Genomic DNA, 17060 nt, shown 5'->3' with positions numbered 1-17060 from the left:
AATTTAATTTATTGTTTTTCTTTACTTTTCACTTAATGTTGGTTATGTTTTTCTTGATTTCATTTACATTTTTTATGAATTTATTTTCTGGGAATTTTGTTTATTATTCTTTTCTTTAAGTGTAAATGCAATTTATTGATATTTTGGTTTTTGAAATATTTGTAGGTTGTGTAACTTTTGGGGGAGTAGTTTTATTTTATTTGCTTTAATTATATAAATTTATTCGTTTTTTTGTTTTTTGCTTTAATTTTAATTTAATTTTAAAGCAAGTGGTGACTCATTTTTTTTTGTATAGATGTAATTTTTATAATTTACTTTTAAAGTTTTTAAATTTAACGATCTTCAATGGTTAGTTTTATGTTAATAATTAAAAAAAAAATAATTTACTTTATTTATAACATTTCCAGCGAAAAATTTCAAACCCCTGTTTTTTCTCCATAAATATTCAAACAAAAAAAAAAAACTTATTGACACCTCCAGGCTTTCCCATACTTTTAGTCAAATGTCACTGGTTTAAAAATAACAGCTATTCCATGGTACTGAAATGTTTCAATAAGGAATTTCTCGTTTTTTTAATACTATTGATAACCTTTGACATTTGCCTAATTATATGTGATAGTGTGGGCTTGTGGCTGCAGGTTTTTTTTTATATATTAGCGTATAGGAATGAGAAATTTACTGGTTTATATAATCAGCCATGTCACAGATTTTTATTTACAATGCAAGTAAAATAAAAACATATTAAACTTTCGCACAATCACAACAAAAACATGATACTAGCCTAATAATATTCAATGACGATTTCAAATCTGTGATAAAAATGTATCAATCAGCTAGCTCTAGCTTAGAAAATGTGGCATATGAGCCTTTTTTTAAAAAAAAAACTCCATTAATGGATTCACAAGGTATTCTATCCCTAATATTTCACGACTCTGCGGCTTGGCTTATCCGGCTTGAAAGTCAATAACAACATTTTTAAATCATTGTGAAATATTTAGAACATTATGACATGATATAATGGATACCTTGTGAATCCACTAAATATTGTTACGAAATTGCACTATCTATTTGCATTTAACAGTTTTAAAATGGGTTTCCACATCCACCAGCTTTTGTATACAGTGTCATAAGTGGATACTTGACAGCACAGTGCTGCCAACATTAACTGCTGAAGTTGCTAACATCAAGGCTGCTGAAAAAGCTCTAGAAATAGAACATTCTAGTTTTGTCCATTAGATATAATTCATGAAACTTCTAGAAGATGGCACTGTGTATATAAATATGTACAGCAAGTTGCAGTGTTTGTTTTAAAGTGTGTGAATTAAAAGAGAGTGTTTATTTATTTACATGGTTGTGTAAATTTAAATAAATAAAGATTTGTTATAAATTTTAAACTACTGATCGCTTTTATTTGCAATTAAAGAATACGGTTTATAATAAAAAAAACACCATTTTTAAAAGGTAAAAACGTAACAATATGTTTAAAGTTAATCCAATTTTATTAAGTTGAAGTAATTTTCTTTTGAAGTAAGAGAATTGTTCTGAATGCACCAACAATACTCATGCATCATGTGTGCTTTCCAGTAGCCTTGATAGCGTTCCTCCATCGTACGAAGGTCCTGATGGAATCGCTAGCCCTGTTCTTCATTTAGATTCCCAAGATTAACGGGAAAATAAATAGAATAGATAGTAGATATCTTTTATTAACGATCTTATCTGTGGCCCATTAAAAATTCCCGCTTTTATATTTTCTGTCCTCAGTTTTATGAACTTTTTTTAATAGGAAAAAGGAAACAATTTGCCTTTAACAAATTGTTTTATAAGACCTAATTGTATATGCGACGGAGGCAAAATTATACTATCCCGTGATACTAAAGGCGTAATTATCACGTTTTATTGTCCTGGAACTAGCACTTCCCGACTAGGGCAATCCCTTTTAACCCAAGTGTTGATCTTTAGCTCTACGAAGACAAAATTATACTATCCCGTGATACTAAAGGCGTAATTATCACGTTTTATTGTCCTCGAACTAGCACTTTCCGACAAGGGCAATCCCTTTTAACCCAAGTGTTGATCTTTAGCTCTACTATCCCACAAGCAAAGAACACAGGAATACTTTGTGTAATCACCTCGTTGGCTTAAAATAAAGTTGACCATATGAGCCAGATTTTTCAATAGATATATATTCTTCTCTAACTTTTTTGACGAGTCCATGAATAAACGACACTCACTAGAAAAGTAATTTCTTTATCCCATTGCAGCCATTAACCAGGTAGATTTTTACAAAATACAAAATCTCATTCTCTTTTGAACTAACCTAAACCTGTGTAAAACACACTCTACCTCTTCAACCCCTTGCCCACAAACTTCGTATGTCTGCCTTTCAATTTAGCAAAATATCTCTCTTGTGCGGTAATAATAAATTTTAGTTTTTTTACTACTTTCTTATATCCTAAAAGCCAAAATTTCGGAATCAGACTTCGACTGTCGCAGATCTCTGATTATGTCGTTTAAATCATCTTGATTAAATGGTTTTGGCGTTTCCAGGTCGCATTCAGTAAATTTTTCCAGGTATGATATTCCCATTTGACTCGATTCTTTCGGTTAATGCCAAACAAAAATAGCAATCGTCATGGTGGTTCATTGGCTCTTTCCACATCATAATGGATTCGTAGCGGAAATTATTTCTTTTCTTTTACACGCTTATGCATTAAGTTCTCTTTCCATATCATAAATAGTCTAGAAGAAAATTTGTTTCTCAAAGTTAGAAAAAACGCTCTAAAAAACCAAAAAAAAAAGATCGAGCAAAATTAAAAATAAATAAACCTTAACCCTCTAACCCGCAATAGTGCCTCAAGGCATGCATTGCAAAACACCAATTATCTCAAAAAGCAATTAAATTTTTTTTTTAAATTTAACTGTGGCTTTAGTTACAGATTTGTTAACATTTCCCTCGAAGGTCGAAATCCATTCTGACTTTAAGTTTTTGTTCTGTCAGCTGTTTTGTGAGTGATGTCATTTAGCACGTATATGTAATTTTTTTTTTAAATCAAAGTTTTACTAACTTTTTGTCGCCCCATCTATTCGAAATATTTTTTATTATTTCTTTTTAATTAGTTTTTCAATACAATCGTATCATAATTATTGTTTTTTACACCTAAACCAGCAACAATGCCCTGAGGAAATTTTCACCTTTCTGCACCTGGTTCCTAAACTTAATTTGCAAATTAGTTTATGATGGCTGTTCTGAGTTTATTGGGTCATAATTACCCTTAAAAAAAATTTTTCGACAATGTTTTTTTTAGCTTTTTAAAGTTTGGGTTAATATCTCTTCAACTAAAAGAGAAAACCTATAACCTATATTTTTTGAAGATCTTCTATATTTGAAATTTCAACTCATACGGATCATAAATGGATTTTCGGCGATTTTTTTTAAAAAATGTGAGTAATTTTATTATTCTCAACCTGTGGCAACACAGGGCAAGTTTTCTTGCGCAAGTCTAGAGTTTATAGGAGAGAGAGGCAAGAAGAAAGAAGAGGGGTACACACTTGCTCAAGGCGAATTTATACAAGGTGGAGTCAGTCAATCAGCTGATTACTCTTTTTTCGCTTGTTTGGTTCTAACATCTGTCAAAGCTTGTTTTTATACTTCAACATCTATATATTCAAAGCTAATTAACAAAATATTTATATTTTGCATAAATAAGTAAAGCCCTCACTATTCAATTATCTACACTATATTTAGTTTTAATACATATTTGTTTAATTTTTAATTTTGGTTTTTTGACATTTGTTAAGACCATTTGTTGTTTTTGTAGAACTACCACCACCTTGTATGAATTCGACTTGCACTTGCTTCAATTCTCTTTTGTTTTCTCATTTTCACTATGGCGTCTATAAGGTTTTGACATGCAAAATTGAACCCAGACTTGCTGTGTGTAAACAGTCGAGCATAGACTAACATAGACCCGAATCAGCTGTTATTAGCAATATGGCGGAGGCAAACAAAAAAAATTTACGAAAAATTAACAAAAGAAAATGTATAATAAACCACGGTAGATTTAAAAGAGGGACAAACATATAAATTTATCTTTCTATATCTCGTCTCACACACTCATCGATTTTTTACTACATTTTATTTTTTTTTCTCGCTCTAAGATCTGCCTTAATGGCGGAATTGAAAAAATGTTAAAAAAAATGTAAACAAAACCATACGGTTCGAAATTACTTTTTTGACAGCTGTCAATGGTCTCTTATCTGTAATAATCTGTGCAGTCGAGCAAGTTTAAAAGGAAATCGAAGAGACTTGCTTCAAGTAAACTTGCTGTGTGTAAAAGCAGACTTATATTTGATATTGATTGAGCTGCCATAATTTATTTTTATGGTATTGCCATTTTAAAAAAGCAAAGCTGGCAATACTAAAATTAATAAAATTTCAATATAACAAATAAAATTTATTTGTTTTGATAAGTATAACATTTTCAATAAGTAAATTGGAAGTTATGTCCAACCCAGAATAATTGTAACCAAATCTCATTGTCAAGTTCATTGAATTCTGGCCAAAAAGTTTTTTTCTTTTGTTTATTTTCAAAATTAAAACTTTATAAAATAATGTATTAAATCTGTGACATGCCTGTAGAATTAAAAAAAATACTTAATTAAACTAAAAAAAGCTTTTATTTTATAAATAAATTTCTTTTAAGAATTCGTTTTACAGTTTATTTCTTTTTATATATTTCTTTTCAATTTTAAAGAGGTGAGCTTATGGACGTTTAAAATTTATTATTTTAGTTAGTAGACTACAAGATATTACTTGTTTTAATATTCTTTTTTTTTTGTAACTATTTGTATTTATTTTTAGAAAATTTACATAAATTTCTTTGTAACAAGTCGTTGTTGATAATACATATGTAGTTTGTTAAAAATAGCAAAAGAATTTATGAAATTTAAAAAAGAAATAAAACTTTATACAGTTGAAATCAGAAAAATGGAAAAAAATTAGGAAAAACATACAGATTTTTATGATTAAATAAATACCCTTTTGAATGAAGTTTAACGACATTAAAGTATTTTTAAAAAAAACTTAACAGCAGTACCTCGAAGACTTATTAAGTAAGTTCTTCTCATTAATAAAATCCTTAATAAATACACTGCAAATAATGTCAGATTTTAAACTGGATCTTCTTGCAAATCCCCACTACCAAAAATATGGGGGCTGTATTGAGTCTTTCATTCCGTTTGTAACATATCAAAATATTGGTATAAAAATATATCAATTCTCTTCCCGAAAACGTCGTCCTATTTGGCTTAAATTTTCAGCACATAACTTTTATGCCTAGTGTCACAATATTCCAGCCGTTACATCTTAAAATTCTACCAACATTTTTTCCATATTCTGAGACCTTATAAATTTCTGAGACGATCAGAATAAGTTATGTGTAATTTTAAAGGGTACATGTCTGTCATTAATTCTCACTTAGTTATTGAATATTATAGAGTAAACAACAAAGTTTTTTTGCTTTGAAAATGTAGAATTTTGTTCCAACAAAGCGTCATATGCGGGAAGTTTTGCTTTACTTCTTTAATTTGAAATTCAGCGGCTCACACCGATTGCTTACCAAAGCTTATGGTGAATATGTTTCAACGTGCAATAGATGGTTTGTGAGGTTCAGAAGTGGTAATTTTGATACAGAAGATAAAGATCGCCCAGACCAGCCAAAAAAGAATACCAAGAATTGGAGGCATTACATGAAGATTGTTGTAAAACTCAACAAGAGCTTGCAAAATCATTTCACTCAGAAATTTCAAAACGTTTGCAATTCATCCAAACCATATGAATTGAAGTCGAGAGACCTTGAAAGACGATTTTGCATTTCAGAAATGATGCTTGAACGCTATAAAAGAAAATTACTTGCGATGAAAAATGAATCCATTACGATAACCCGAAGCTTAAGAGATCGTACGTGAAGCCCGGCCAACCAGCCGAATCGACCAAAAGCCAAATATCCATGGCGCTAAAGTAATTTTCTGTATTTGGTGGGAGCAAAAGGGTCCTATCTATTGTGAGCTGCTGAAATCTGACCAGACCATCGAATCTGTACCGAAAACAACCGACTTTAAAGCGAGCATTGGCCTAAAAACGCCCAGAATATGCAGCCAGACATGAAACCGTAATATTCCATCATTCCAGATGAGAATGTCCAACACTAATAATTTGAACGCTGTAGGTCTTCTACTGAGTCCAATATTTTGAAAAATTGCGTATAATCGGAATCGGAAGAAACACAAACAAATTGGCAAGCGGTTCTGAGACGCCCTACATATAGACCCTAGCGCTGCTCCTAGATTGCTTCGTCGAAACTTTAATAATACTCCTCATGTCAAATCGGAACCAGTTAGAACTAGAAATTGTATTGCAGCCAATCTGTGCATCATTGATCGGTGGATTGCCAAATTTCATGTGAATCGGAACAGTCAGATTCAAAAATATTTTGATTCTGTCTCCTTACTTATTTTGCAAAAATGTTAGAAGACATTTGGCATTATGTGCATTATTTCTTAGAAAGCACACTTTATTTCAAAAGGGTTTATGAATATTAAAAAAAAAACAAAAACTAAATTCTCATAATTTGCATTAATTATTCTTAAATAAACTATTTATAAGCTCTCCTAAAAGTCTGCAACATAATAATGTTTCATTCAAAGTCAGCTGTTTAAACCTATACAATTGGAAATTATTTATAATTTGTTTTTTCTGTTATAGTTAAAAGTATAAAAAATCTAAATAACACGATTAAAGTTAGTTATTTTAATTTTGTTTATATGTTTAATGTTTTATAATTAATTAATAGTTACTTAAATAATGTTAATTATATGCTAAAAAAATTTTAAATTTTGCAATTCCTTTTTGAACCTTTTTTAAATGTTTGTTTGTTTTTTTAAATTATGCATTTAGCTAATTTTTCCTAAATATAGTTTGATGTTTGTAGTTATAAATTTGTAATATTTTCTTGTATTTTGTTTTTATAATGTAATTAAACTTATAACTATTTTATATCCTTTAAAGGAAATGTTTTTTTGTTTAATTTTTTTTTTCGTATTTATGTTATGTAATTTTAAATTAAATTTCTGTTTTTTGCTTTGCCATGGTTTTATTTATAATGAAATTCAATGGCTTTTCTTAAACTTTTCTAAATTTTTAATTTAGTTTTAATTGTTTACCAATTATTTGGTCCAATTTTATTAATTAAATTGAGAAAAGTTTTCTATTTTTTTTTTTGTCTTTTTAGGCTTAAAGAGTATTTTATTTTTAGTTAGATTTTTATTGTGATATTAAGTGGGATTTTAATATAAGATTTTGAAAACTGATTTAAACTGTATTGGCAATACAAACTTCTACACGTTTTTTTCACAGTAAAGACTTTCTCATAGAAAAGCTTTTTCAGAGAAAAACTTTTTTCCCAGAAATCATATTCACAAAAAACACTGTTTTCACCGAAATTACTTATCATTTAAAAGATTTTTCGAACAAAAAAGAAGCATTATTCAAAAAAAGTTTTTATTTGCAGAAATAGCTTTTTCACCAAAAAAGTTTTAGTTCAGATAAATAACTTCATTCATAGAAAAGCTTTTTCAGAGAAAAACTTTTTTCCCAGAAATCATATTCACAAAAAACACTTTTTTCACCGAAATTACTTATCATTTAAAAGATTTTTCGAACAAAAAGGAGCATTATTCAAAAAAAAGTTTTTATTTACAGAAAAAAACTTTTTTACAGAAATAGCTTTTTCACCAAAGAAGTTTTAGTTCAGAGAAATAACTTCATTCACAAAAGGTTGGTTGATATTGGAAAAGCTTTCTTTATTCGCTAAAAAAACATTTACAAAAAAAGGTTTTTTTCAAATAAACATTTTCTAAATTTGTTTTTACAAAAATTCTCAAAGAAAAAGCTTTTATCATAAAAAAAATTAATTATCTTAGAAAAAAAATTTTTCCCAAAAAAAGTTTTCTCACAGAAAAGGTTTTTTTCACATAAGGATGTCACAGAAAAATGTTATTTTAGAAAAATAAAATAAAAACTTCTTTCAGAAAGCATTTTTCACAAAAAAATCATTTTTTTACAAAAATTTTTTTTTTTTTTTTTAATTTTTTAACACATTTCTCACACAAAAATTTTTTTCAGATAAATAAAATATAATTTCTCAGAAAAATTATTTTTCACAGAAAAGTTTCCTAACAGAAAAAGCTTTTTACACATAAGGTTAAATAAAGACCTTTTTCCACAAAAAAAAAACTTTTTCTGGAAAATAGATTCTTTCACGTTTTTAATTGAAAAGTTTTATTACCAAAAAAAGCTTTTTTATAAAAAAGCTCATAGAAAAAGCTTTTTTCACATAATATTAAGAAAGATCACAGAAATTTTTTTCCATAAACTTTTTTTGCGAAATATATTCATTCACAATAAAAATATTTAATTGAAAATTTTTACTCACAAAAAAAAATATTTTCCAAAAAAAGCTTTTTTTCAAAAAGTTTTTTTTAAATATTTTAACACATTTCTCACAGAAAAATATTTTTTTAGAGAAATAAAATATAATTTCTCTCACAAATATAATTCTTCACAAAATAAGTTTCCTCTCAGAAAAAGCTTTTTTCACATAAGGTTGAATAAAGACTTTTTTCGTTTTTCTTAATTTTGTTAAAGAAAAAAAATGGATTTCTCTCAGAAAAAGCATTATTTACAAAATAAATTTCCTCACAAAAAAGCTTTTACCACAAAGGTTAAGGAAGACCACAGAAAAGAGTTTTTCCAAAAAACAGAAAAAGCTTTATTGAAATTTGTTTTTCTACAGAAATGGTTGTTTTCACACAGAAAGCTTTGTTTTTGGAAAATAGATTCTTTCAAAATAAAATTTTTTAATTTTTAATTAAAAATAGAATTTCTCTTAGAAAAATATTTTTTTCAGAGAAATAAAATAGAATTTCTCTCAGAAAAATAGTTTTTTCACAAAAAAAGTTTCCTCACAGAAAAAGCTTTTTTCCACAAAAAAAACTTTTTGTATAAAATAGATTATTTCACGTTTTTAACTGAAAAGTTTTATTACCCGAAAAAGCTTTTTTATAAAAATATTTTTTCTTAATTTTATTAAAGAAAAAAATTGATTTCTCTCAGTAAAAACATTATTCACAAAATAAGTTTCCTCACAAAAAAGCTTTTACCACTAAGGTTAAGAAAGATCACAGAAAAGGGTTTTTTTCCAAAAAGAGTTTTCCATCGAAAAAGCTTTTTCTTTTCAAATTTGTTTTTCTACAGAAAATGTTGTCTCCACTGAGAAAGCTTTCATCAGTTTCAAAGTTTTTATTTCAAATATGTTCAACAGTTTTCAAATTCTTCTATTAACACACTTTTAACACTATAAAATCTCATTATATTTAATAAATCTTTAAAGAAAAAAAAAAACTTTTTTATAAACTTTTTATCTTAATGATACTTCAATGTCTTTTGATTCTTAAATACGAGTATATAAATATATATGTAGTATGTATATTTATGTATAATATTTGAGCTTTTATTGTAATTTTGCATATGTACTTTATACTACAATATATTGTTGTATATCATTTTGCCAAAAACAAATATTTATTTAAGTATACATAGATTCCATGTAATGCGATTTTCTTTTGTAAATTTAGTAGTATTTTTATGAACTCTATCCAACCAACCACTCAAATTGTCCATACTTGCACTTTTTCAGCTACCACACACCAACTGGCACGTTCATAGTAGGATGATACTATATGCAGACTGGCCACATGATGATTAATTAAAGCATCAAGTTCGCCCTCGCGAAAAACGTGATAGTAGCGATGGTGTGTGGTGGCGCCACCTTGTGATGGACTATCAAGTGAAGTGGTTGAGCTATTTGAATGCTCCCAAGATTCGGTCGATTGATTGCGATTTTGCATGGTGGAGTTTGTGTTATTGGTGATGGTCTCTTCGCCCGAACTCTTTTTCGTTGTTGTTGCTGTGGTGGTGGGCTCTTCCTCCTTGTCCTCCATAGAATCACATTTAGCTGTAATGGTTTTGTTGGTCGTTTGTTGTTGTTGCTGTTGTGCCAAAGTTTCCTCAGCCTCAGCCCTTATCTCGTCCTCATCTTCTTCCAGTATGACATCATGTTCCACTTCCTCCAATTCCTCTTCTTCGTCATCCTTAATGGAGGAGTCTTCATCTTGCAGCAAATAAGCCGTTTCCGGATGTAAGTTATTGTGTAGATGTCTTTTATAATTAAATTTGGAAATTTTACAATTTTCATACAACTGCAAAGTGTAGCTACGCTCATTTTCCTCCTCATCCTCGTCCTCGTCTTCTTCGTGTATGGTGAAGCTTCTGGTCTGTGAGGAGAGCGATGAAGTAGAGGAGGAGTTAGGCGATTGATTAAGGCTGGGTTGTGTTGATAAATTGGCCAACATAAGTCTACGTTCTCTGAGCTCATCTCGTAAGGCGGCGAAATCTTTTTCACCATTTCGCTTGCGTGGTTGCGAAAAGGGATCTTCAAAGAATTCTTCACTGGCTTCCAGTGATCTTGTTTCGGCTTTATTGTTTTTCTCCTCCAACTCTCGCATCAATTGGGCACTTAATTGTTCAGCAAATTCTTGGCAATCTTGTGGCTGGTTTGATTGCATGCCGCCACCATATTTGTTGGGTAATATATCCGATTTGTCATCGTTGACTATCATGCTAGAGTCTGTTTCAGATTCCAGCAAACCTTCGGCTTTTGTTTCAGTTCCCTGTAGCTTATCCTCGTTAGGAGTAACATCTTTGGCCTGATCCAAGCTGGGAGCTGTTGTTAAATTGCTGGACCTAGGCGCACTTATGACACTATCCACCGAATCGGGCGAGGAAGGTTCACTAGAATCACTATCCAAATCATCGGTAGCCGGATTGAATAGCTCTAAAGACATTAGTTTAGGTATGGTGGCTATGGCCGCTCCTCCTCCGGCTGTGGTAGTTCTTCTTACTATGGGAAAACTTTGCCGGGTAATTTGTAAAGACTGCTGTTTGCGGAATTTCGGTATGGGCGGCAAATCTTTGATGGTCTGCCTGGTTATCTTAATCTCTATAGGTTGTTGTTCCAATTCTTTTTTCATTTCCATTTTAATTTCTTGGATTTTCTGTTGTTGCTTTTGTTTCAGTTCTTGCTGCTGCTGCAGATCCTTGGACTCTTGCTGTTTTATATGGGCTTCATCGAAATTAAATCTGGTCTTGTTAAGGCCATTTAAAAGAGTTTTATCCTCAGAGCTTTTCTCTGGCAGAGTGTTCTTAGCAGGAGGTGTAAACATGGCCATTGCAGCTATAACCGCAGGCATGGATTGGGGCGGGGAAGTAACGGCCGTTTGAGCGGCAGCCGGGGAATGAGCAGGCGTTGGAGGGCAGGGCATTATAAGAGGGGAGGTTGGCACAGATGATATACGATGACCATTAATATCCAATTTACAACATTGGCCGCCCAAAGTGGAGGAGGAGGAAACACACTTACTCTGGCAACAGGTTTTGTGCACATGACAACCCCCACCATTACTGGAGGAGGAATTACTCGAACTGGAATTGGAATTTTGATGTTGTTTCTGATAGTTCAGCTGCTGCTGATGTTGCTCGGGTTTGGGTATAAATATAACCGAGGCAAAACTATCTTCGGATTCTATACTAGTATCAGATTGCAAACTGCTGTCTTTGGAAGAGTCAGAGCCCGATTCTCGGGAGTGTCTTCTAGCCTTCTCCTCATCACCCGCATTGGTGCATTGCGAACAGGCTTGATGATAGGTCTGGCAATAACAGGCCGTGGTGCTACAATCCAAACTTTTGCACATTGTTACGGGACCCGCAAACTTGTTGGTGGTATTCTGGCGATGCAGCAAATGATGTAAATGGGTTTGGAAATTACTCACCAAAGGAGAATGCTGCTGCTGGTAATGATGATGGTGATGATGATGATGCTCATGCGTGCAAATATTGCCCTTGGGAGTTTTACTATTAACTTGGGCCGCTGTGGGCGTTTTCTCTTCTGGTGTGGTTTTCAAATTTTGCATTATTTTGTTTAGACCGGTTTTGGTTACTCTCTCCAAACTGCCAGTAGAGCTTTTGATCTTGCTGGTAAAACCTTCGCGTATAACCTGCAATCGCTTAGAGAACAGGGCCGAACGACACAGAAACGCTTCATTGAGTGACATTTGCTTTTGTATCCTTTTGCGTACCCTTTCCTTTTCCCTTATCCTATTGCCAGCCATTAGCTCCTCATTCAACGAACTCTGTTTACGCATTTGGCGGGTGGTCAGATGTTGCCCGGGCAGCGAATGCTGTTTGGCAAACAGTGTATTGGTGACACCATTCGTATTTACATTGTACTGGCTCAACATGTGAAATGGCATATCTGGCAGTTCATAGTCTTCATCACAAAGAGACTGTTTTTGCTTAATGAGTTTAGGACGGCGACTAAGATTCGTTGATGCATGAGCTGTGGCAACAGCATTTGTGTTGCTATTAGCATTTATTAGCGTTTGATTTGTGGGTGAATGACCATTCGTATGATTATTGGTAGTGGCGGAATTGGTGATATTAGCCGCCTGTCCGGCGACATGAGCATCTAAGAGTTGTGTAGAGTTTGTATTCTTATCGACATGCAGTAGGGGACCACCGAGACTTGGTACACTTGAACGTGAGCGTACAATTTGTCGTGGTGGTGGATTGAGTATACTACCTAGACTACGAGATTTTAGACCCGCCGATAGGGGCGGATCTGTAAAATCTTCAAAGTCTTCTAAGCGACGCAATTCAATGGGTAAATCTTTTGCATCTTCATAATCTAAACTACTATCGTTTTTGGTATCCTTGGAGGTCCAGGAGTCCAGGAACCAGGCATGCTTGCGGCCACCAGCTAGTTTCTGAAAAGAGATGTAGATAGTGAAGTATTGTAATAAATTTGAAGGAATATGTATATTAAAATTAATATTTTGCAGCTGGATCTGTAGCTAGAATTAAGAATATTAAATAGAGAAATTAATGTGAGTTCTCCTAGAGCCAGCTTTAGTTGATTTTGTTCATATTTAAATCCCACATAAACATAGACAACAACTAGATAGGTAACTGAGAGCCAAAAACCTAAGTCTGGTGTCAAAAACCTAATTCATGAGAATGTATTGCATGTATTTTGTTATTGTATCACCCGTATGTGTGAAAAGAGAGTAATTTTTCAATATATATTACTCTCTCCTTCCGTTCTATGTGTTTATTCTATGATTGTATCGTTACGAAAAACAATAACCAGATGGGTCTAGTATAGTTAGAGGATATTTGAAGCCACCAAATACTTTTACAGTATAAATATTGAGCTCTCAGGGCTTAGAGATTAATTAGAATTAAATTTTTTGGAAATCTAGATGCTGGTTAAGATTCTAATACCTTTTAGAAGTGGATCTTTTATTGGGATAATCCTTGAAGTACAAAGTTGCATGCAACTGAAAATCTATTTCGTTGGTCTTTAAGTTAATATCTGTCATATCAATTGATCATTTCTAAATGATAGACTTCAACATTGGACTGTAATACGAAAACCTAATCCAATCGTCCTTTCGTGCTTCAGTGTTCCGCGTTTCACAACCCTATATCAGACTGGACTTCATATTTGCTTTGAAGATGCCTACATTGAACTGGCAAAAAGAGGCTCACGTCTGATGAGATCGATCATTTGGTCGGTTTACCGCTATCTTGCTGAAAGTCAATCATACAGCGTAAATTATTTGAGTCTGCTCATCTCAGATGGTCTAATCGGACAAATTACTCGATATCAAAACTCACATGGCCCGTTTTTGACCATCACCATGCCATGATGATGAAGAGGATGAGACGGTTGAACATCTCCAATTCATGGACCCAAGGACCAATTCATGGACCCAAGTGAGCTGGTTGATACCAGCTGCCTTTATAACCTAACCTAACATGGCTACATTTGCGCATTGAGAGAGAGGGAAAAGATGTGCTCTAAATAGGCCTTAATCATCTTTGGATATTTGGATAGCAGAACATACTGGCATCTTATATTTGCGAATTCTTTATCATTCGGCGCATTGACATGAACGGCTTTAGGTTAGGAAACGTTTATTTTCTGGCTTGTAGCAACGAATGCTTCTGACATGTTTCACAGATTTGGGAACCTGTTTTCTAGAAGGCAAATATTACAATCCCCATGTTATTCCTTTGCCACTGTGAAGAAGGCTATTTCAGGGGAAATATAATGCAACACTGTCGGACTCTAGTTTCCAACTTCATTACTTTATTCCACATTTGTTCTTGTTTAACTCGACATTTGGCGTTCTGGTAAATAGACATATCTATATTTCAAGGCGCTTCAAATCACATGATTTAGTTTTTCTAATGCTTTCCCGAAATCAGTAAAGTACAGATTGAGAAAGTAGTGTTCGACGTTCCACAGCTTGATCGACGATATCGCTTGGACTCTTTATATGATCGATAGTGGTTTTGTGTGTCCTAAATCCTATGTGTTCTTGTCCCAGTGGCAATATCAATTTGTATGAGTTTCTTTTGGGATTATTTGTGCAAAACAAAATATTTTTTTTTCTCCATTAACCCTCTTGGGGGCATTTGGCTTCCACAGAGCATCTCTTATACGATTAGTTATTTTTTCACATAATTCCCATGTATGATTGTACTCTTTTATTGGAGTATCGAGCGTCTCCATGTACGATATTGCCATTAGATCCAGTATTTTTTTATTGTTATTTTGTATCAGTTTCGTTAAGCGGTTGTTGTTCCAGCAAAGTAGATGATTGGTCTGCTGTAGCGGGTTCTGCGATACATGTACGATGTTGCCATAAGATCCATTCTATTGTTATATTTGTCTTGTATCAGTTTCGTTAATCGGTTGTTGTTCCAACTAAGTAGATGATTGGTCTGCTGTAGCTGGTCTAGGATAATGGGGCCGCCATCTTTCGTTGCCTAGAAACAACGCCCTCTGTGTATTTGGTGTAGTGGTGGGGAACCTTGCTAATCGTGGCGGGCTGTCTGACCTTTACCATGATGTTATGCTCTTTTCCAGGGGGAGGGAAGGTCAGGGGTCTTCTTGGATGGAATGTTTAGAGGGTGTTACTTTTTAAAAACTCAAAAACTCAAAACCATGATGAACATTTTTGATCCTCTGCCAGGGATCTAACCTGGGGTGTTTGGTTTTGTAGGCCAGCACATTAAACACTACACCATGTTTATATCTTCTTTCAATTTGTCGGGTAGACTTTTATTCTTCCAGAATGCGATATGCTTAAATATGTGATTTTGGAAAACTCATAAATTCATAATTAGTTATAAATGCATAATCAGTCGAATTTCACGAACTCTTACAAGTTTTTTGAAGACATGTGATGAAGTTTTTACAAGATTTCACTGGATATGAGTACGCGCTTTCTTTTTAAGGTGATTGTCATGTAAATTGTTAAAAATTTTCCTATAAATTACTTGAAGAATCTTGCAATATCAGTTTTTGTACTGTAGGGACAATTTATGGAACAACAATAGACCATTATTAAGAAAATTCTAGAGAAACAAGATGGCCCTGCATGTTTCCGTACAGCAGCGATGTTTTGTGAACTAGCTACCGACTTTGGACGACCTTCGCAAAGTTCGTTCTAGACCAAACGTATACTATGGTTGAATTTAGAAAATCATTTTGACTGATCCTTGTTATTTATAAAAATGTCCTTGAATATCACTTGAAGATCTTGCAATAATAGTTGCCGTATAAGAGAGATGTTTTGTGGAACCACAATTGGTTAGGAACAACCTTCACAAAGTTCGAACTAAGATTATGGTTGTATTTGGAAAATCGTCTTAAAAGATTCATGTAATTTGTAAAAATGTTTCTATAAGTCACTTGAAGATCTTGGAATACAATGTGTGTATTTTTTTTTAATCATGGAAATATAACCATATACGGACACCACTACGTGATAAAAGACCAGTTTTGCCCAAAGTCATGCATGTTTTTTATGGGCCCCCAAAGATTTGGGGCCTGGGTGTAATTTTTGCCAAAAAGTAATAATTTTCTCAGGGTCATATCTTGCAAATAGTTCGGAATTTTGATTTACTCTCCGAGGCAAGGTTAGGTTACGTGGGTTGCTCGCAATTTAGCGAGTTCACTCGGAGGCCCTGTGGCCCATTGTGATCCGAGGCAAAGTTGTAGCCCTTGTCATAAAGCACACAAATTGTGAACATATAAAATCAAAAAAACTTCATCTTCAAAATCAAAATCATCAAAATCGCAAACAATTTTAAAATATTTGAAATAATTTTTTTAAAGCTGCCTATAAGTATGCTTTAATTTATAATAGTTTAGTTTATTCTTACTATCTTATATTGACCTACATAAACGGTGTTAAGAATCATTCCTAGGAAGTTCATATTGTTACGTTTTAACCTTTTCAAAACGTTTCTTAATTTCCTTTAAATAAACCGGATACTTTTGATTGCAAATAAAAGCCGTTTAGTAGTTTAATACAAGTTTTAAACTACTAAACGGCTTTTATTTATTTAAAATATACAACAACAGAATTAAATAGTCACTCAATGTTTTTTATACACGTTTATAAATTCGCAGAAATACAGGCACACTTTATAATGTACACGAATTCACTTGAAAAACACAGCACTCAGTTGATGTTTGTTTGAAAAGCGTCTCTGATAAACTCACTAACGACTGCAACCTCTGCCACTATTTATAACACTGCCATCTGTACTCTAGATTTCTCTTTAACTGTCTAGAGGTTTCTAATACATACGCCATCTGTGGTATACTTTCTACAATGTTCTTTAACTGAATATTCGAATTCGAATATACGGTCGCAGCAAACAGCGTTGCCAACTTACGATCAATGGTCAACTGAAAGCTTTTATTTCAATGTTAATAATGCCCACAGATATGTTACAGTTTGCTATTACAGCACTGTTATTTGAAAGCATTAGGCTACTTTTAAATCAGCCGTTAAAATCGTTAAAT

The 17060-nt window shown here is 32.6% G+C and overlaps 1 protein-coding gene across 1 annotated transcript in view; it reads right to left on the bottom strand.

Moving 5' to 3' along the window:
• Positions 1-9726: 9726 nt before the first annotated feature.
• fid (fire dancer) overlaps positions 9727-17060 on the bottom strand; it is a 104445-nt gene continuing 97111 nt past the window's right edge. Inside the window, exon 5 of the mRNA XM_065507606.1 lies at positions 9727-12939. Within this exon, the coding sequence (XP_065363678.1) occupies positions 9727-12939 (3213 nt within the window). The remainder of the gene's footprint in view (positions 12940-17060) is intronic.

This window comes from Calliphora vicina, chromosome 1, assembly GCF_958450345.1.
Source record: "Calliphora vicina chromosome 1, idCalVici1.1, whole genome shotgun sequence".
Lineage (NCBI taxonomy): Eukaryota > Metazoa > Arthropoda > Insecta > Diptera > Calliphoridae > Calliphora > Calliphora vicina.
Note: the sequence above shows the minus strand (reverse complement) of the source record. Positions and strands in the feature narration are given on the sequence as shown.